At 41.0% G+C, this 13,690-nt stretch overlaps 3 protein-coding genes across 4 annotated transcripts; 2 read left to right on the top strand and 1 right to left on the bottom strand.

Moving 5' to 3' along the window:
• Positions 1 to 19: 19 nt before the first annotated feature.
• Positions 20 to 5,221, bottom strand: setd4 (SET domain containing 4). Of its 2 annotated transcripts, none has more exons than XM_039621756.1 (13): positions 5,095 to 5,221; positions 4,742 to 4,862; positions 4,555 to 4,650; positions 3,691 to 3,728; positions 2,898 to 2,986; positions 2,419 to 2,655; positions 2,196 to 2,255; positions 1,969 to 2,098; positions 1,706 to 1,880; positions 1,127 to 1,205; positions 936 to 1,016; positions 695 to 854; positions 20 to 596 (listed from the first exon to the last, which is right to left on the bottom strand). In XM_039621756.1, exons 2-13 carry the CDS (start codon positions 4,815 to 4,817, stop codon positions 438 to 440), a joined length of 1,380 nt encoding a protein of 459 aa, XP_039477690.1. In that variant the 5' UTR covers positions 4,818 to 4,862; positions 5,095 to 5,221; the 3' UTR covers positions 20 to 437. The 2 variants fall into 2 exon arrangements, with proteins under 2 accessions (XP_039477690.1, XP_031593272.1); XM_031737412.2 differs by having other exon boundaries at positions 695 to 818.
• On the top strand, positions 5,204 to 10,111 carry LOC116318414 (carbonyl reductase [NADPH] 1-like). The gene is made up of 7 exons (XM_031737414.2): positions 5,204 to 5,333; positions 6,944 to 7,058; positions 7,959 to 8,128; positions 8,222 to 8,329; positions 8,944 to 9,152; positions 9,308 to 9,361; positions 9,485 to 10,111. Exons 2-7 carry the CDS (start codon positions 6,946 to 6,948, stop codon positions 9,656 to 9,658), a joined length of 828 nt encoding a protein of 275 aa, XP_031593274.1. The 5' UTR covers positions 5,204 to 5,333; positions 6,944 to 6,945; the 3' UTR covers positions 9,659 to 10,111.
• A 511-nt stretch (positions 10,112 to 10,622) lies between these two features.
• LOC116318416 (carbonyl reductase [NADPH] 1-like) lies at positions 10,623 to 13,672 on the top strand. Its single transcript, XM_031737416.2, has 7 exons — positions 10,623 to 10,710; positions 11,264 to 11,378; positions 11,775 to 11,944; positions 12,064 to 12,171; positions 12,439 to 12,647; positions 12,780 to 12,833; positions 12,967 to 13,672. The coding sequence occupies exons 2-7, from the start codon at positions 11,266 to 11,268 to the stop codon at positions 13,138 to 13,140; spliced, it is 828 nt and encodes a 275-aa protein (XP_031593276.1). The 5' UTR covers positions 10,623 to 10,710; positions 11,264 to 11,265; the 3' UTR covers positions 13,141 to 13,672.
• The last annotated feature ends 18 nt before the right edge of the window (positions 13,673 to 13,690 follow it).

Raw genomic sequence — 13,690 nt, 5'->3', positions numbered from 1 at the left:
TCCTAGTATGACATAAACAGGGATTATATTGATCCATGAATCATTCAAAGCTCCTCTAGTAAATTCCAACACTAAAAAGATGAGAGTTGAAAGTTGAAATATGTCCCTTGTAAATTACAACATAAACAGGAGCTGGGATATATGGTGGCTTCATAAAATGTGTAATACAAAATCTAACTACTAATTAAAACAAAAATAAATATATAAACTAGCGTATTTAAAGCTGAAGATGCATCCTTTCTGTTTAAAGGACTGAGCTCTGAGTTTCTGCTCGAGTCTGTAGTAGTATTTTAGCTTAGAGCAGTTAAGCTGGTGGTGATGAGAGAAAGTAACAGATCATCCTTTTGCTTTTCTCAGTCAACACACAGCACAGGAAATGCTTCAGCCAATCACTTGGCTTCTTGCAGCAGCTGCCAGAAGAGAGGGCCAATCAGATGTCAGCTCACAGCACCAAGTGGACTGTCAGTATGTCTGTGTGATTCCTCCAGTGCCTTGAGGCAGCTTCCCAGGATGCACCTCTCTTCCTGCCGCAGTGACTTGACCACATTTAGCTGCTCCCTAATTGGCTGCTCACATTGTTGGAGGAGGTGTGAGACCTACACACACACACACACACACAGTGCAGGAGAAAAAGGAATCAGGTGATGTGCTGCAAAACAGGGACAGAGTTAAATTCACGCACATGTGCACACACCTTATCTAGAGCGCTACATGTGTCTTGCAGTAGTCGCTGACAGAGACTCTTAGCCATCCGGACACTCCACTGCTCGCTCTCCTCACACACCAGCTGGCCGAGCAACACTGCCTTCCACTGGTGGCTGTGAAAACACACACACATGTACAGGCCCACTCCACTGATCAAGATTGTGAATGGACATCCAGATTTTGGTGCAAAACACATTGATGTACATGTATAAATGTGTGTTTAGGCTTACTACAGTGTTTGTGGCAACGACAGCAGCCTGAGAGCCGTCATCAGCCTCCAACTGGGACCGTCACTGGACACAGTAAGATTACTGGCAGGAAGGCAGGAAACATATGAAGGCATTTTTGCATAGAGTTGTATCCAAGTTAAGTATTAGTCCTGTTTACAGCTGAATCATTAAGTATGTAAACCACGTCTTACTGTAGGAAATTGTTCTCTCTAAGAAACTTGATCTTCTGAGTCAAACTTCTGTCACCTCTTAAAACATCACAGAGCAGATCTGAGGGATCACAGTGAAACACACAAACATCAAGTTTTAAGCCAAACAGTTTTCCACGTTTTCTCTCATATATCTAATGTTACACTGGCAGATGCAAATAATAAACATGTTTCCAAAGTTTTAAATAATGAGGTTGGTGTATGTGCAAATAATCCCTTTAAGCAAAGGCTTAGGCTTCATAATACTGCTCTAAACACTCGTTTTAAATTACGTTTTTCCCCTCTGTTTGCTTTGTAGCACAGCAGTGAGAGGGGATGATGGCTGTTTGTGAGAGGTAGCCAATCAGAATGAACTTAAAGGAAGAATGAAGGTAGGAAAACAGCTTGTTTCAGATTACCAACATGTAAAGTAATGACCTATATTAAATCCAGGGGGTCATATGTTCATAAAAGTTCATTAGCACATTCATAAATATATCATGATCAATATATGTAAATATAAATTTGATTCGACGATAGGGCAAAAACTTCCCCCTGACAAAACCTACTGCAGAGGTTTACCTGTGTCCACATAGACCACACTGTGGGGATTGGCGGTGGTGACAAATCCGTACTCTAACAACAGCCGCTGGTTATCGTGGGAACCGTAGTTAATGAAGGCCTGCTGGTAGCGCAGAGTCCCGGACACACTCCTGATTTCATAACAACTTGTCACATCATTAAAACCTGCTTTTACCTGACAAAAGAAATACAGTCATACGCTCTCCATCAGTACAACCAGCTCCGACTCAACATCTACAGTCTTCATTCAGCATGACATTTACCTGCACGTCAGGGCGATGGTTGAGCAGATCCAGGAAGGGAGCTAAAGCATAATTATCAGGTCCTGAGAGGAAGCTGCTTGAAGGATGGCTCATGAAGACAGTGCGAGTGTTGACACTACACCACGCCCACCTGGGAAAAGAAGGAGGAGCCTAGTTACAGATAGTATTCTCATTCACTAATACTGTGATGTAAACGGTTCATATGGTCAAAGATAAGGAACGTGTACCTCAGCGCCTCATAGGTCAAAACATCCGCTGTGGGCTGGCTCAGAACCGGCTGCAGGGACCTGAACCAGTGAACCAATCACAGCGTGATCATTCACTTTTCACACAAGAACATCATTTGAACAATTACTTTTATTCTGATGCATTTTAAGCCCCATACAACCAATTTTTATAAAACGAGCTGATCCACAAGCAAGTACAAATCCCGGCCTTAACCGCACTCACCTGAAAAACTCCTGATTGGAGGAGTGCATTTCCTTCACTGCCTCCCTCTGCTCCAAGGCCCGCCTTCGCACACTGGCAGGTAAAAGAGCCATGACATCATCACTGAAATAGGCGGGGCAGGTGTAAACTGTGGGCAACACATCGATGTAAGGGAACCAATCAGAGGCCTCTCCTCTGTGCCGCTCACACACCAAGAAGATGCAGAGGGCCAGGAGGGGAGACAGACGAGGTTTCCAGCTGCAGAGAGAAAAAAAACACCCAGCAACAGATTGGTTTCATCTCATTCTGGCTAAAATACTTGGAGTCCATCAGCTGAATCCTTCTGTGTGCTGAGTTAGTGTGAAGTACAGGTGCACAATTAACCTGGCACTGAGTCTGAGCTTGTGTAAACTTATGACACTCTAACCCATACATAGATTAAATCCTGCATGCCGTAGAGAGGATGGAAATATTGGAATATGTTTACATTCTGTGTTTACCTCTTGATGTACCGTCCCAGGTAGCTGTCCAGAACGGTGGAGGTTGTGAGGAGGCACGACTCCGGCAGAGAAATAATCAGCTGACCGGGCTGCCACACAAACACCAACAGATAAAGGGAGAAGCTTTAACATTCAAACGTCACTACAGGATCTACACTTGATCCTGTAACTAATTCCAAACAGTAACCAATTCAAATGTTTAAAAAAATGGTGACTACACAAATTACCTCAGTAATCATGTTTGTATTTTTTATGAAGCAGCAGTTTAACTTAATTCTTTCTTATAAATAAAAAGGCAAAACACACATAAATAAATCCTTAACTGCCTAACAGATCGAGCACAAAACCTATAAGAAAGCTATATAAACAATATACAATTATTTCTTTATGAATAATATAAAGCTTAATATTAAAATAACATGTTGTGCATATGTCAGTGTGTGCTTTGTGATGGTTTTAAATGTATGCTCATGTTTCAGTTAGAATTCAGAATTACTGCTAATATCAGGCACGTGGTCACAAAGAAGGTGAACAAGTGGATGCTGAGTTTAACAAAATATGATAAAAGTTATTAAAAGTAATTTTAATAAACCAGTAAATCATTTATTTCTAACATTATGACACTTTCATAACAACTTCAGCCTGTCAGCGACTTGCTATGTTTATTCCCTGAAGTTTCCACATTGTGATTTTCAAAATAAAATACACTTTTTGTTTGTTTTTTTTTCCTGAAGATGCAAAAAGTTCATAATATGTGTTGATAAAAATGTGGCGTTTAGGGAATCTGGATTACCTTTATGGTTCTGAGAGTCTGCAGTCCTCTGCCTGTGTCTGTATGAACCAAATGTACATGTGAATATCATGATTTAATACACAAACTGTCTGTGTAGGTAATGTCTCTGATTGGCCCAAGAAGATACCAACAGAAAATCTCCTCACAGTCATGCTCTACAAAACCAACCAGGTCTGAAAAAGGTTCCCAACTCAATCCTTCTGAATCAGCTGAGGGTCAAGAGGTCATATCAGCATGTGGGACAGGTGTCTAGGGTCTGTTTGTTTGATACCAGGCTCAGCCCAGATGTCTTCTATGTAAAAACAATGACCTAGTATAGTAATATTTAAATACTCATAAATGTAGCTCAGGGCTGTGAAATGCAGAGACAACACTGTATAGTAGTTTGGAAATATCCCACTGATCACAATCACGTGAGGTTTTAAATAAATGTTTCAAAACTCAAAAGGCTCAGGCCTGGCCCACAGGGGTCTCACATTCATGACAACCATGCTGATGATTCTGGCTTTAGGTGTCATACTTGGGGTGAGTGTAAAACTGATTAGGATGCTCCCGTACTTGGGAAATTGTGAAAATTTAAAAACTCTGGAATATTATAATGTGAAGTAGTTTTGAGGTCAGTTCATAAAGAGTGTGTACTTCATGCCTACGTTCTGTGAGATGCTGTAACTCAGAAAACATTCATAGCATGATGGTAAAATTTGGCATGGCTTCAGTAAATATATTTACTGTACAAAAAATCCTGATGAAGTCAGTTGGGAAGTTCTGAATGAACCTAAAATCATCCAACAAACAATGGGCAGCTCTCCTTTTCAGGTCATATGATACTCCTGAGGATGTGGAAAACAATATAGGATGTGGTACCAGTGAAGAGAGCTGGCTGAAGCAGTGTGGAGGAAAATCCTCTGTGGTGAAGAAACTTCATGAGCTTCACATACTGCGGCTGGTGACACAGAGACACTGGAGAGACAGGGAGAGGGATAGAGAGTCTGAGCTGACTCAGCACGCAGCACTGAAACACTTTAACTTAAAGCAGTCGGTGTGTTTCTACCTGACCGGGCGCTGCTTTCGTGTTTCTGCCTCCTCTTCCGGGCAGTTCGTCCAGCTCTGTGACTGTGACCTCTCATGGTCTCTTTTTGTAGGTAAACACACGCTCATCTGGACAGTTCTCTCTATCGAAACACACAACATACTTAAGACTTTGTAAGTCTTAAGAGCACAAATAAACTGTAATCACTGTAACAATTTTAAAAATCACAAAAAACTACAAATGGATGATGAATTAAGAGGTTTTTTGTAAGGTGCTGGAGGACTACATGCCACATAAAAACCCTTCAGTGAGCCACAGCACTGATCCCTAATCTGTTCTGCTGTCGTTTATTTTTATCAGATGGTCCCACAAACCTTCCTAAAATCCTTTCGTTGATCCAAAACGGAGAGAAATGCCTAAATATTGTCCACATTAACGTTATACATAACCCCATCCCACGTGTTCCGCTTGTTTTTCCGGGGATGCGCACCGATCCTGCGCAGAACGCCGCCCTGCTTTTCTTCTTTTTCTGTTTTCTTTACAGTCGTACATTTTCGTGTGCAGTGCTTTTTGTCCTCTCTGCAGCCTCATTCAGCACCAAACCCCAGCTTCAGTAAGTGTGAGGCCTCCGCCATATCTTACAGTTTTCGTTTGTCAGCACCTTGTTTGAATTTTAGCGGATTTAAGGAGGCGTCGGTCCGACCTGCAAACTGAAAGTCAGCGTTATGTAACAGAGAACGAGCCACTGGTGAAAGGTCTTCTGATTATCTTAGATCAAAGGCTTTTAAACAGGAAGTTTGGATAAATTATTAATTTCATGGTGTAATTTACAATCACGTGCTGTTTGCACATGCCTCGTAAAACCAGCGTGTTTGTATCGTTTGTATCTGGACTGACCCGGGGCTGATCGCACTGTCTACACAGCTCCTTTAACTGCAAATACAACTAAACTTATTTAATACACACTCTGCAGTGTATTTCAAAGCTGCAGTATGTCATTTCCTCCCTAAAATTATTGGAATAATATATGTGGATTTGTTTTCCCACTATTTTTCTCTCTGGAGCGGTCATCATGACTCAGCAGGCTTCCGTTTCCCCCTTTGACCTCTAAGCACTAATAGAGCTGACTCACTTTATCTAAACGTAAGTCTGTTTGCCTTCTGTTGGTATCTTTAACGCAGCGGTTCTCAAACTCTCTTTCACAAACAGAGAAAAAAAGGCATGAAAAAGTTTTGTTTGACTGCAGCCCCCTAAATGTACAATATCCAAGTGAGAAATACAGGAGATGAGTGATCTGGTTTGCAATAAGACAGTTTCAGTTCTGCTTTAAAAGTATGCAGAACATTCCTTTATTCTAATTAGTAAGCTATTCCAGTATTTACTTCCTTAAACTGACAGTGCACTTTTTCCCCTCCCGGATGGTTTCCCTTGGACTTCCACCAGGTCTGGAGCTCCACTTAGATGTAACACACACATTCACGGTCAGGCCAGTTATCCAACAGCTACAGATGAGAAACTGGGGAGAGAATTTAAAAACTATAGCAGAAAAACACTAAATTGAGAGGGAAATAGTGCCAGCTACAGTATCTGACACATAAAGGAGACACTTGGAACAAAGGGACAGAAAACTGGCCAAGGCCAGCTGTAAGGTGGCTGCCCTCCCAACCAACCACCGTGTCAGGGCAGGCACCCCAGCCTCAGTAAGCTAACTGTGAACCTAGGAAAACAGGAAGTTACTCCATAGCCCAGAGAACCAAAGAAAAGTCTAAATTAGTGGGACTGTATGTCTGCACAGGGACAAAGGAAAAAGTGAGAGCACTGTGTAGCACAGAGTGGAGAAGAAGTCAAAAACACCTGCCAGAAAATTGTTTATGTGCAGGAAAAAAATAAACATATATTTTTAATATTTCCCACACAAATTTAAAAAAACAAACAAAAAACCAGCCGAATGTGTGCTTAGCTGTGTCGCACTGGGTCGTGATGCCGACATCTCAGTATGTTCATGTCAGGCTGCACTTAAATATTAATATTTTAGGGAATTCTTAAATCTTATCTCTTTGTAAGGTTTTTTTATATAATAAAAAAAAAAAAAATTCAGCATGATAACGTCACTAAACTTTTATTTTTCTTAGATAGCCGATGCTCCAAGAGCAGGGCCCACGTCCGAGTTTAACCACCACTTGTGTGGAGTTCAGACACTGATCCCTCTCTCTTTTTCTGCAGACATGTCAACCCGAGTTGCTGTGGTAACTGGAAGTAACAAGGGCATCGGTCTGGCCATTGTCCGAGCGCTCTGCAAACAGTTTGAAGGAGATGTTTATCTCACTGCCAGAAATGTGTAAGTGACTCACCTGGTGACACCTGGACCAGGGTGATAAATGTTCACGTATCTGCAGTTTAATCATCTTGACACTTGTGCATACCAGGAGCTTAAACAAAACTAAACCTCGGTCAGAGCTAACAGGAACTGCAACTGTGGTTTGTTTGTTCATCCAAGCTTCTTGCTTCAGGCTCTGAGCATGCACACGCGGGGAAAAATAGGGCATTTGATGCATCATTTGACTCTCCTTCTGCACACAGTTGACCAACTGAGTGCCCACTGAGGTGGCAAACATGCATAAAGAATATACATACACACATATGTATGTATATATATTTAGAAATAACTGGAGAAGGTGACACAGGTGTTGCTGAAAAGTCAAGTGATATATTTATGTTGGTACTTGGTATGCTCATGCTGCTGTTTATCTCTAACGTGATGGGATGCACATTAGAGTAATGGGCTGTTCAGTGCATTCCTGTCCTGTCCTGTCTCATACTCTCATGATGGAAATCACTGAAGTTTGAGGTCAGATGAAAGTGAATCTGTTTTTCAGCCATTTATGTGATCAAGCCTATAAATTGGTTTGAATAATTGAATATATTCCTGCAGCAGCTATGTTACATCTTTAATGTAATTAAAAGAATGGGTGAAATGTGGCGCTTACACACGATTTCAACCTGAAATTGTGAACATGTCTTGCTGCACATTTGTTCCATTATGTGTACAGCAAATGACCGTGGTGATGATGCCAGGTAAAAAGAGAGTCACCGCTCAGTGATGGAACTTCATCCTGTTTCAGGGCCTTTAAGGACAAAATGACGAGAGAAAGACTGAGAATCTCAGCTGGTATAAGGTGTAAACGATGAGATCGAAGCCAAAGTGAATATATATGAGGACGTTTTGCTCCTCTTGCAGAGGCCGTGGTGAGGCAGCGGTGAAGGCTCTGAACTCAGAGGGACTGAAGCCCATGTTTCACCAGCTGGACATCGACGATCTGAACAGCATCAAAACCGCCGCCGAGTTTTTCAAACAGAAATACGCAGGAGTGGACGTCCTCATCAATAACGCTGCGATAGCATTCAAAGGTAATTAACTTGATGTGCTGATGTATATTGTAGTGCTGTGGAGCTGCACACACTGATGTTGTAATGTTGACGGAGATCACGCTGTCTCCTCAGTGGCAGACACGACTCCGTTTGGCACCCAGGCGGAGGTGACCCTCAAGACAAACTTCTTCTCCACCAGAAACATGTGGACTGTCTTCAATGAGATCATCAAACCTGGAGGTACAGCTGGACCCAATCTGCATCATATTTTACTTGAAAGTTTGCATTTTAAATGAAGTGAGCGTACATGTCAGTAACTGATAATGAGAAACTTTTAGTTTTCAAATTTATTAGACATCAATCAGGAAGAGTTGTTTAGAGTCTTCCTCTTGCCATGATGTCTGTATCCTAGCTGTATGCCAGACCTTCAAGGTGAGTTTGCTCCTTCAGATGATAAAACTATGCATCTTCGATTATGCAGCCTCCCTTGCTGTTTGTCCTTCAAATTAATTTTAGGACCTCCTTCAGCATGGCTTACTGAGATTTATTTCTGCCTGACAGGCAGGAGAGCAGAGGATAGACGAGAAGAATAGGCATCGGTTAAAGAAAGCAGGAAAGCTCTTTCACAGCAGCCATTCTGATACATCATAGCTACATAAACACGGGTCTAAAAAACAAGAACGCACATTTAACTGAACATCAGAAGTCCTCCTGGAGAATCTGCTCAAAGCACATCCATCAGTCTCTGAAACAAACCTCAGATGGAAGCTGTTTGGAGTTTATCAAGTTTAAAGGACTCTAAGAGCACAAAGGAGCTTTAGTACCCTCTGCATGTGTACGTCTGTGTGTTTTAGGTCGTGTGGTGAACGTCTCCAGCATGGTTAGCATCAGTGCTTTGAACAAGTGCAACCTGGACCTCCAGCAGCGCTTCCGCAACGAGAACATCACAGAGGAGGAGCTGGTGGAACTGATGCAACGATTTGTCGATGAGGCCAAGAAAGGCGAACATAAAGAGCGCGGCTGGCCTGACACGGCCTATGGAGTGTCTAAAATTGGAGTGACGGTACGTTTGATTAGTGTGTTTCCACGTTTTACGTGTTGGGATCGTAAACTGTGTAAATTTGGAAACTCGCTGTTATAAACCAGAGCCATGAAGATTTGACCTGAAACCATATTATGAGACACTGATTATATTTGTGTGTGTCGATGTTTTTAAAGGTGCTGTCCATGATTCATGCTCGTCGTCTGACCAAGGAGAGACCGAATGACGGGGTAACTGAAATATATAACTAACAATGTAGACATTCTATATTCAGTGTTTGTTTTTTCATGGTTTTGGGTCCATTAAATCATCGTTACTAACAGATTTTGTTTTTAAATGTGATTTTTTAAAAGATCCTGTTGAACGCCTGCTGCCCAGGATGGGTGCGCACCGACATGGCTGGACCAAAAGCTCCCAAGTCGCCAGACGAGGGCGCTGTCACGCCGGTCTACCTGGCTTTGCTGCCACCTGGAGCCAAAGAGCCTCACGGACAGTTTGTCTCTGAAAAGACCGTTCAGAAGTGGTGATGAGCGTGTGAGATCGAAGCGTTTCCACATCAACGATAACAAAACTGTGAAACATTTAAAAGATGAAAGTCACGCAACATAACAAGAAAACAGTAACATAAACTGACATTGCTAAAGCTCGGGGATGGATTTTTTAGGACAGAGTTTAACTCTTATCCAAATAGTTTGGTAATGAAACCAAAATTGTTTATTCTCAGTAACACTACAGTACTGTATGTGTGTGTCTGCTAGCTTGAACACATCAAAATGAAAGTGAATCAGTGAAATGTTGGATTGATGACATTTTCATATCTTTGACGTCATAAACTTGCCTTAACTGGATGAAGCTAATTGTTCAGAATGAATATAAAATGCATTTGTTTTATACAACATGCTGCTTTTTTTGTTTTGTTTTTTTAATAAAACTCATGGTTCTTATTTCAAAATAACAAATAAAACAACTTCAAAACATAAGGTTGAGTGGTTTGAATGTTACAGTGTCACCGTATTACACACACACAGTGCATCAGCCACTCCTCCACCCTCACTTTTTCTTTGGTAACCCAAACGCCTCAAACGTATTGGTTTGTCCAGTTTCCTCTTCAAATGTCTGTATGGAAATCTGCCTCCAGGATCTCGGAGCTCTGCTTCAATGGGCCAGTTAAGTCCCTGTGAGAGCAGCTGGGTTTTTGTTTTTTCATTTTCTGGGATATTTTCTCTATAATAAGATGCTTTAGAACCTTTTTGGATACTTTGTGATTAAGCAAACCTTTTAAAGCTGATGCTCTGCACTTAACCAGCTTATAAACTATTCCCTGTTGAATCAGGACAGCAGCAGTTTTCAGCTGTATTAACAGAATACACTGTTTCTTTTGTTTGATTATTACATTTTATTGTTTTATGTGTACTTCAGCAGCCTATTAATATTCAACTAGTTTATCATTGCTTTGTTTGCTGATAATGTTCAAACTCCACCCAGCTTCCCTCCCATTATTTGCAGTATATAATTCATTGTCATCTGCATCCCTCTCAGTCCTGCTACAGCTCCATTCAGCATCACAACAGCAGCATAAGTAAGTAAGAAGACATTAACTTTTAACTTTTGTTCCACATTTGTTAGCTGACTGTTTCTTTAAATCTTTTCATAAATCTGAGGGATTTCTGAGATCAATATTAACATGTTTTCCTTTTTAGAATCTAATTTATGATCAAACTGATTTAATGTGATGCTATAATTCCACAGCCACATTTAAAACGGTTTCAAAAGTATGAGTTTACATTAAAAATTAGTTTTATGATAAATTCTGCAAATTTTAATTTAATCCATCTTTAATTTCTTGTGTTTTTCATTGTATATATATTTGGATTTGTCACTGTTTTAACGTGTCATCATGACTCTGCAAGTCTTACAATCAGCCCTCTTACACTGCTGATAAGAGAACTGACCTAGAACTAAGGAGCTATTCCATAAATACTCTTCATACAGGTTTTTTCTGATGTGGGAATACATGTGAATGCCTGAGCCTGATTCTCCTGATATAGTCGCTCAGCTTTATGTCCTCCAATCTGATAATCAGTGGCTCAACGTGCGGCTTCACACACTCATATCTCTCTGTCTGTGTACAGACATGTCGACCAAGGTTGCAGTGGTTACTGGCAGTAACAAAGGCATCGGTCTGGCCATCGTCCGAGCGCTCTGCAAGCAGTTCGATGGAGACGTTTACATCACTGCCAGAGATGTGTAAGTGACTCACCTGGTGACAGCTGGACCTGATTGATGTGAAGGCCTTCACATGTAACTGTGGTTTTTATATCTAGAAATTCACTTAACTCCGAAGTTTCACAGTGAGGTCCACAAATATTCCATTAACTGAGGAATCACAGACATTTCATTCACTATAACCTATTGCATAACCCATTTGTTAATCTATAAATCTGCCTTCTAATTTATAATATTTAACTTGGTGATGTGTACGGGTTTCTTCTACTACTACTGCTCACTGACATCACTGAGACCGATTCAGCCAGTGCAAAATATTCTTACTATTCTTATTAATATTTCTTTACTCACGAATGTCTTGTTCTTATTACATTTATTATTATTGCGTTTATTGCGACTGTTTTGGTCCTTTTGCAGCGGTCGGGGTGAGGAAGCAGTGAAGACTCTGAACTCAGAGGGACTGAAACCCAAGTTCCACCAGCTGGACATCAATGACCTGAACAGCATTAAAACTGCTGCTGCCTTCTTTAAAGGGAAGTATGATGGAGTGGACATTCTCATCAATAATGCTGGAACAGCATTCAAAGGTAGAATTAGACCTTTATAATAATGCATATCATACTGGATCAATGTATATAGTAATCTAATACTGCAGCTGTGAATTGAATTGGATGGCGTTCACAGCATGTTAACTTTTTCCTTTCAGCGTCAGACCCAACTCCCTTTGGTGTCCAGGCAGAGGTGATCCTGACGACAAACTTTTTTGGAACTAGAGACATGTCGACACATTTCCTGCCAATGATCAGAGCTGGAGGTACAGATCACATTATACATATATATAATTGTTTCTATAACTCTTAGTGTTTCTAGAGTTCACTGACCTAGCTGTAAAATGGAAGATGTATGGTTCTGCATAAGCTGAGTAACCCAAAAGCCACTTTAACAGAAGTCCTCTGCAGAGCTGAATAATTGAATAAAACACCAGAAATACCACCCTTAGTGTAAAACATGGTGGAGGTAGCATCATGGTAGGTGTTGCTTTGGAGCAGCAGTGATAGGCAGTTCTTTGTATGTGTTTTAGGTCGTGTGGTGAATATCTCCAGCATGCTTAGTGTCACTGGTTTGAAGCAATGCAGCCCAGAACTCCAGCAGCGTTTCCGCAGCGAGGACATCACAGAGGACGAGCTGGTGGGACTGATGAGAAGATTCCTCGATGATGCCAAGAAAGGCGAACACAAGCAACATGGTTGGCCTGATATGGCATATTCAGTGTCTAAGATTGGAGTGACGGTACATTTACCCAGTTTCTCTTCAGGATTTTAGATGAGGAGGTTAACTAATGAACTGATTAACTGAATTAATTCAAGCCTTTTTTTCTTGGAGACTCTGATAATAAATATGGGTGTTTGTTTGTGTTTTAAGGTGCTGTCCATGATTCATGCTCGCCGTCTGTCTAAGGAGAGACCAAATGATGGGGTAACTAAAATATAACAACGTGTAATGAACTTACAAACAAAGCCATTTCCAAGCATGTAGAGGGGTTTTTTTTGGAGTCCACTGAAACCTCTTTTCCTATTCATGAACTTGGATTTGTTATTCGTTTTTCCAGATCCTGGTGAATGCCTGCTGTCCAGGATGGGTGCGCACTGACCTCGCTGCACCAGGTGCTCCCAAGTCACCAGACGAGGGCGCCATCACTCCTGTCTACCTGGCCCTGCTGCCTCCAGGAGCCAAAGAGCCTCAGGGAAAATATCTCTCAGACAAGGAAGTCCAGCCGTGGTGAAAGAGAGTTTAGTGTGTGATTCCATAAAGAATTGTTTGAGAAAAGTGGTGTTCCAGGCATCAAATACACAAACCATGGATTGTGTCATGCCAATTTTGCATTTTAAAACTGCATCAAACAGACTGATTTTGTTCCGGTGATGTGGTATATGCTTGTTTGTGTATTTTGGGATAAAATAATCAGTGTTAAAGTGACAGTGTTCATGATGACTACTCAATTTGTGGCCTGTTTCTAAAATTGTATGCCTTCTTTTTGATGTACAACGCAAACTTGCTTTAACTGAAATTTAAAAAAAAATAAAGTGCTTTTAATTAAGACTCATTTCCTGTCAAAACAATCAATCAACTTCAAAGTAAGGTTTTTAAAAGTGCACAATAGCAATACATCTACATTGTGAATGTATTTTTCTAATATAAAATCATCCGTACTATAATAGATCATTATTAAAAAAATGATGAGGCTGGGGTTTCAGAAGTAATACGGCAGCTGCATTTGGCACCATGAGACAGTTTTTAGAGCATCTTGTCAAGTCACACTTGCTTTTGCCTGT

Source organism: Oreochromis aureus, linkage group 13 (genome assembly GCF_013358895.1).
Source record: "Oreochromis aureus strain Israel breed Guangdong linkage group 13, ZZ_aureus, whole genome shotgun sequence".
Classification (NCBI taxonomy): Eukaryota; Metazoa; Chordata; class Actinopteri; order Cichliformes; family Cichlidae; genus Oreochromis; species Oreochromis aureus.
Note: the sequence above shows the minus strand (reverse complement) of the source record. Positions and strands in the feature narration are given on the sequence as shown.

Coding starts and splice junctions, on each gene's coding strand:
- LOC116318416 (XM_031737416.2), top strand. CDS start 11,266: ATGTCGACCAAGGTTGCAGTGGTTACTGGCAGTAACAAAGGCATCGGT. Junction 11,379..11,774: donor TACATCACTGCCAGAGATGT/GTAAGTGACTCA, acceptor GTCCTTTTGCAG/CGGTCGGGGTGAGGAAGCAG. Junction 12,648..12,779: donor TGTCTAAGATTGGAGTGACG/GTACATTTACCC, acceptor TTGTGTTTTAAG/GTGCTGTCCATGATTCATGC.
- setd4 (XM_039621756.1), bottom strand. CDS start 4,817: ATGAGAGGTCACAGTCACAGAGCTGGACGAACTGCCCGGAAGAGGAGG. Junction 2,656..2,897: donor CTGGGACGGTACATCAAGAG/GTAAACACAGAA, acceptor TTCTCTCTGCAG/CTGGAAACCTCGTCTGTCTC. Junction 855..935: donor TCGTTGCCACAAACACTGTA/GTAAGCCTAAAC, acceptor AATCTTGATCAG/TGGAGTGGGCCTGTACATGT.
- LOC116318414 (XM_031737414.2), top strand. CDS start 6,946: ATGTCAACCCGAGTTGCTGTGGTAACTGGAAGTAACAAGGGCATCGGT. Junction 8,129..8,221: donor CGCTGCGATAGCATTCAAAG/GTAATTAACTTG, acceptor CTGTCTCCTCAG/TGGCAGACACGACTCCGTTT. Junction 9,153..9,307: donor TGTCTAAAATTGGAGTGACG/GTACGTTTGATT, acceptor ATGTTTTTAAAG/GTGCTGTCCATGATTCATGC.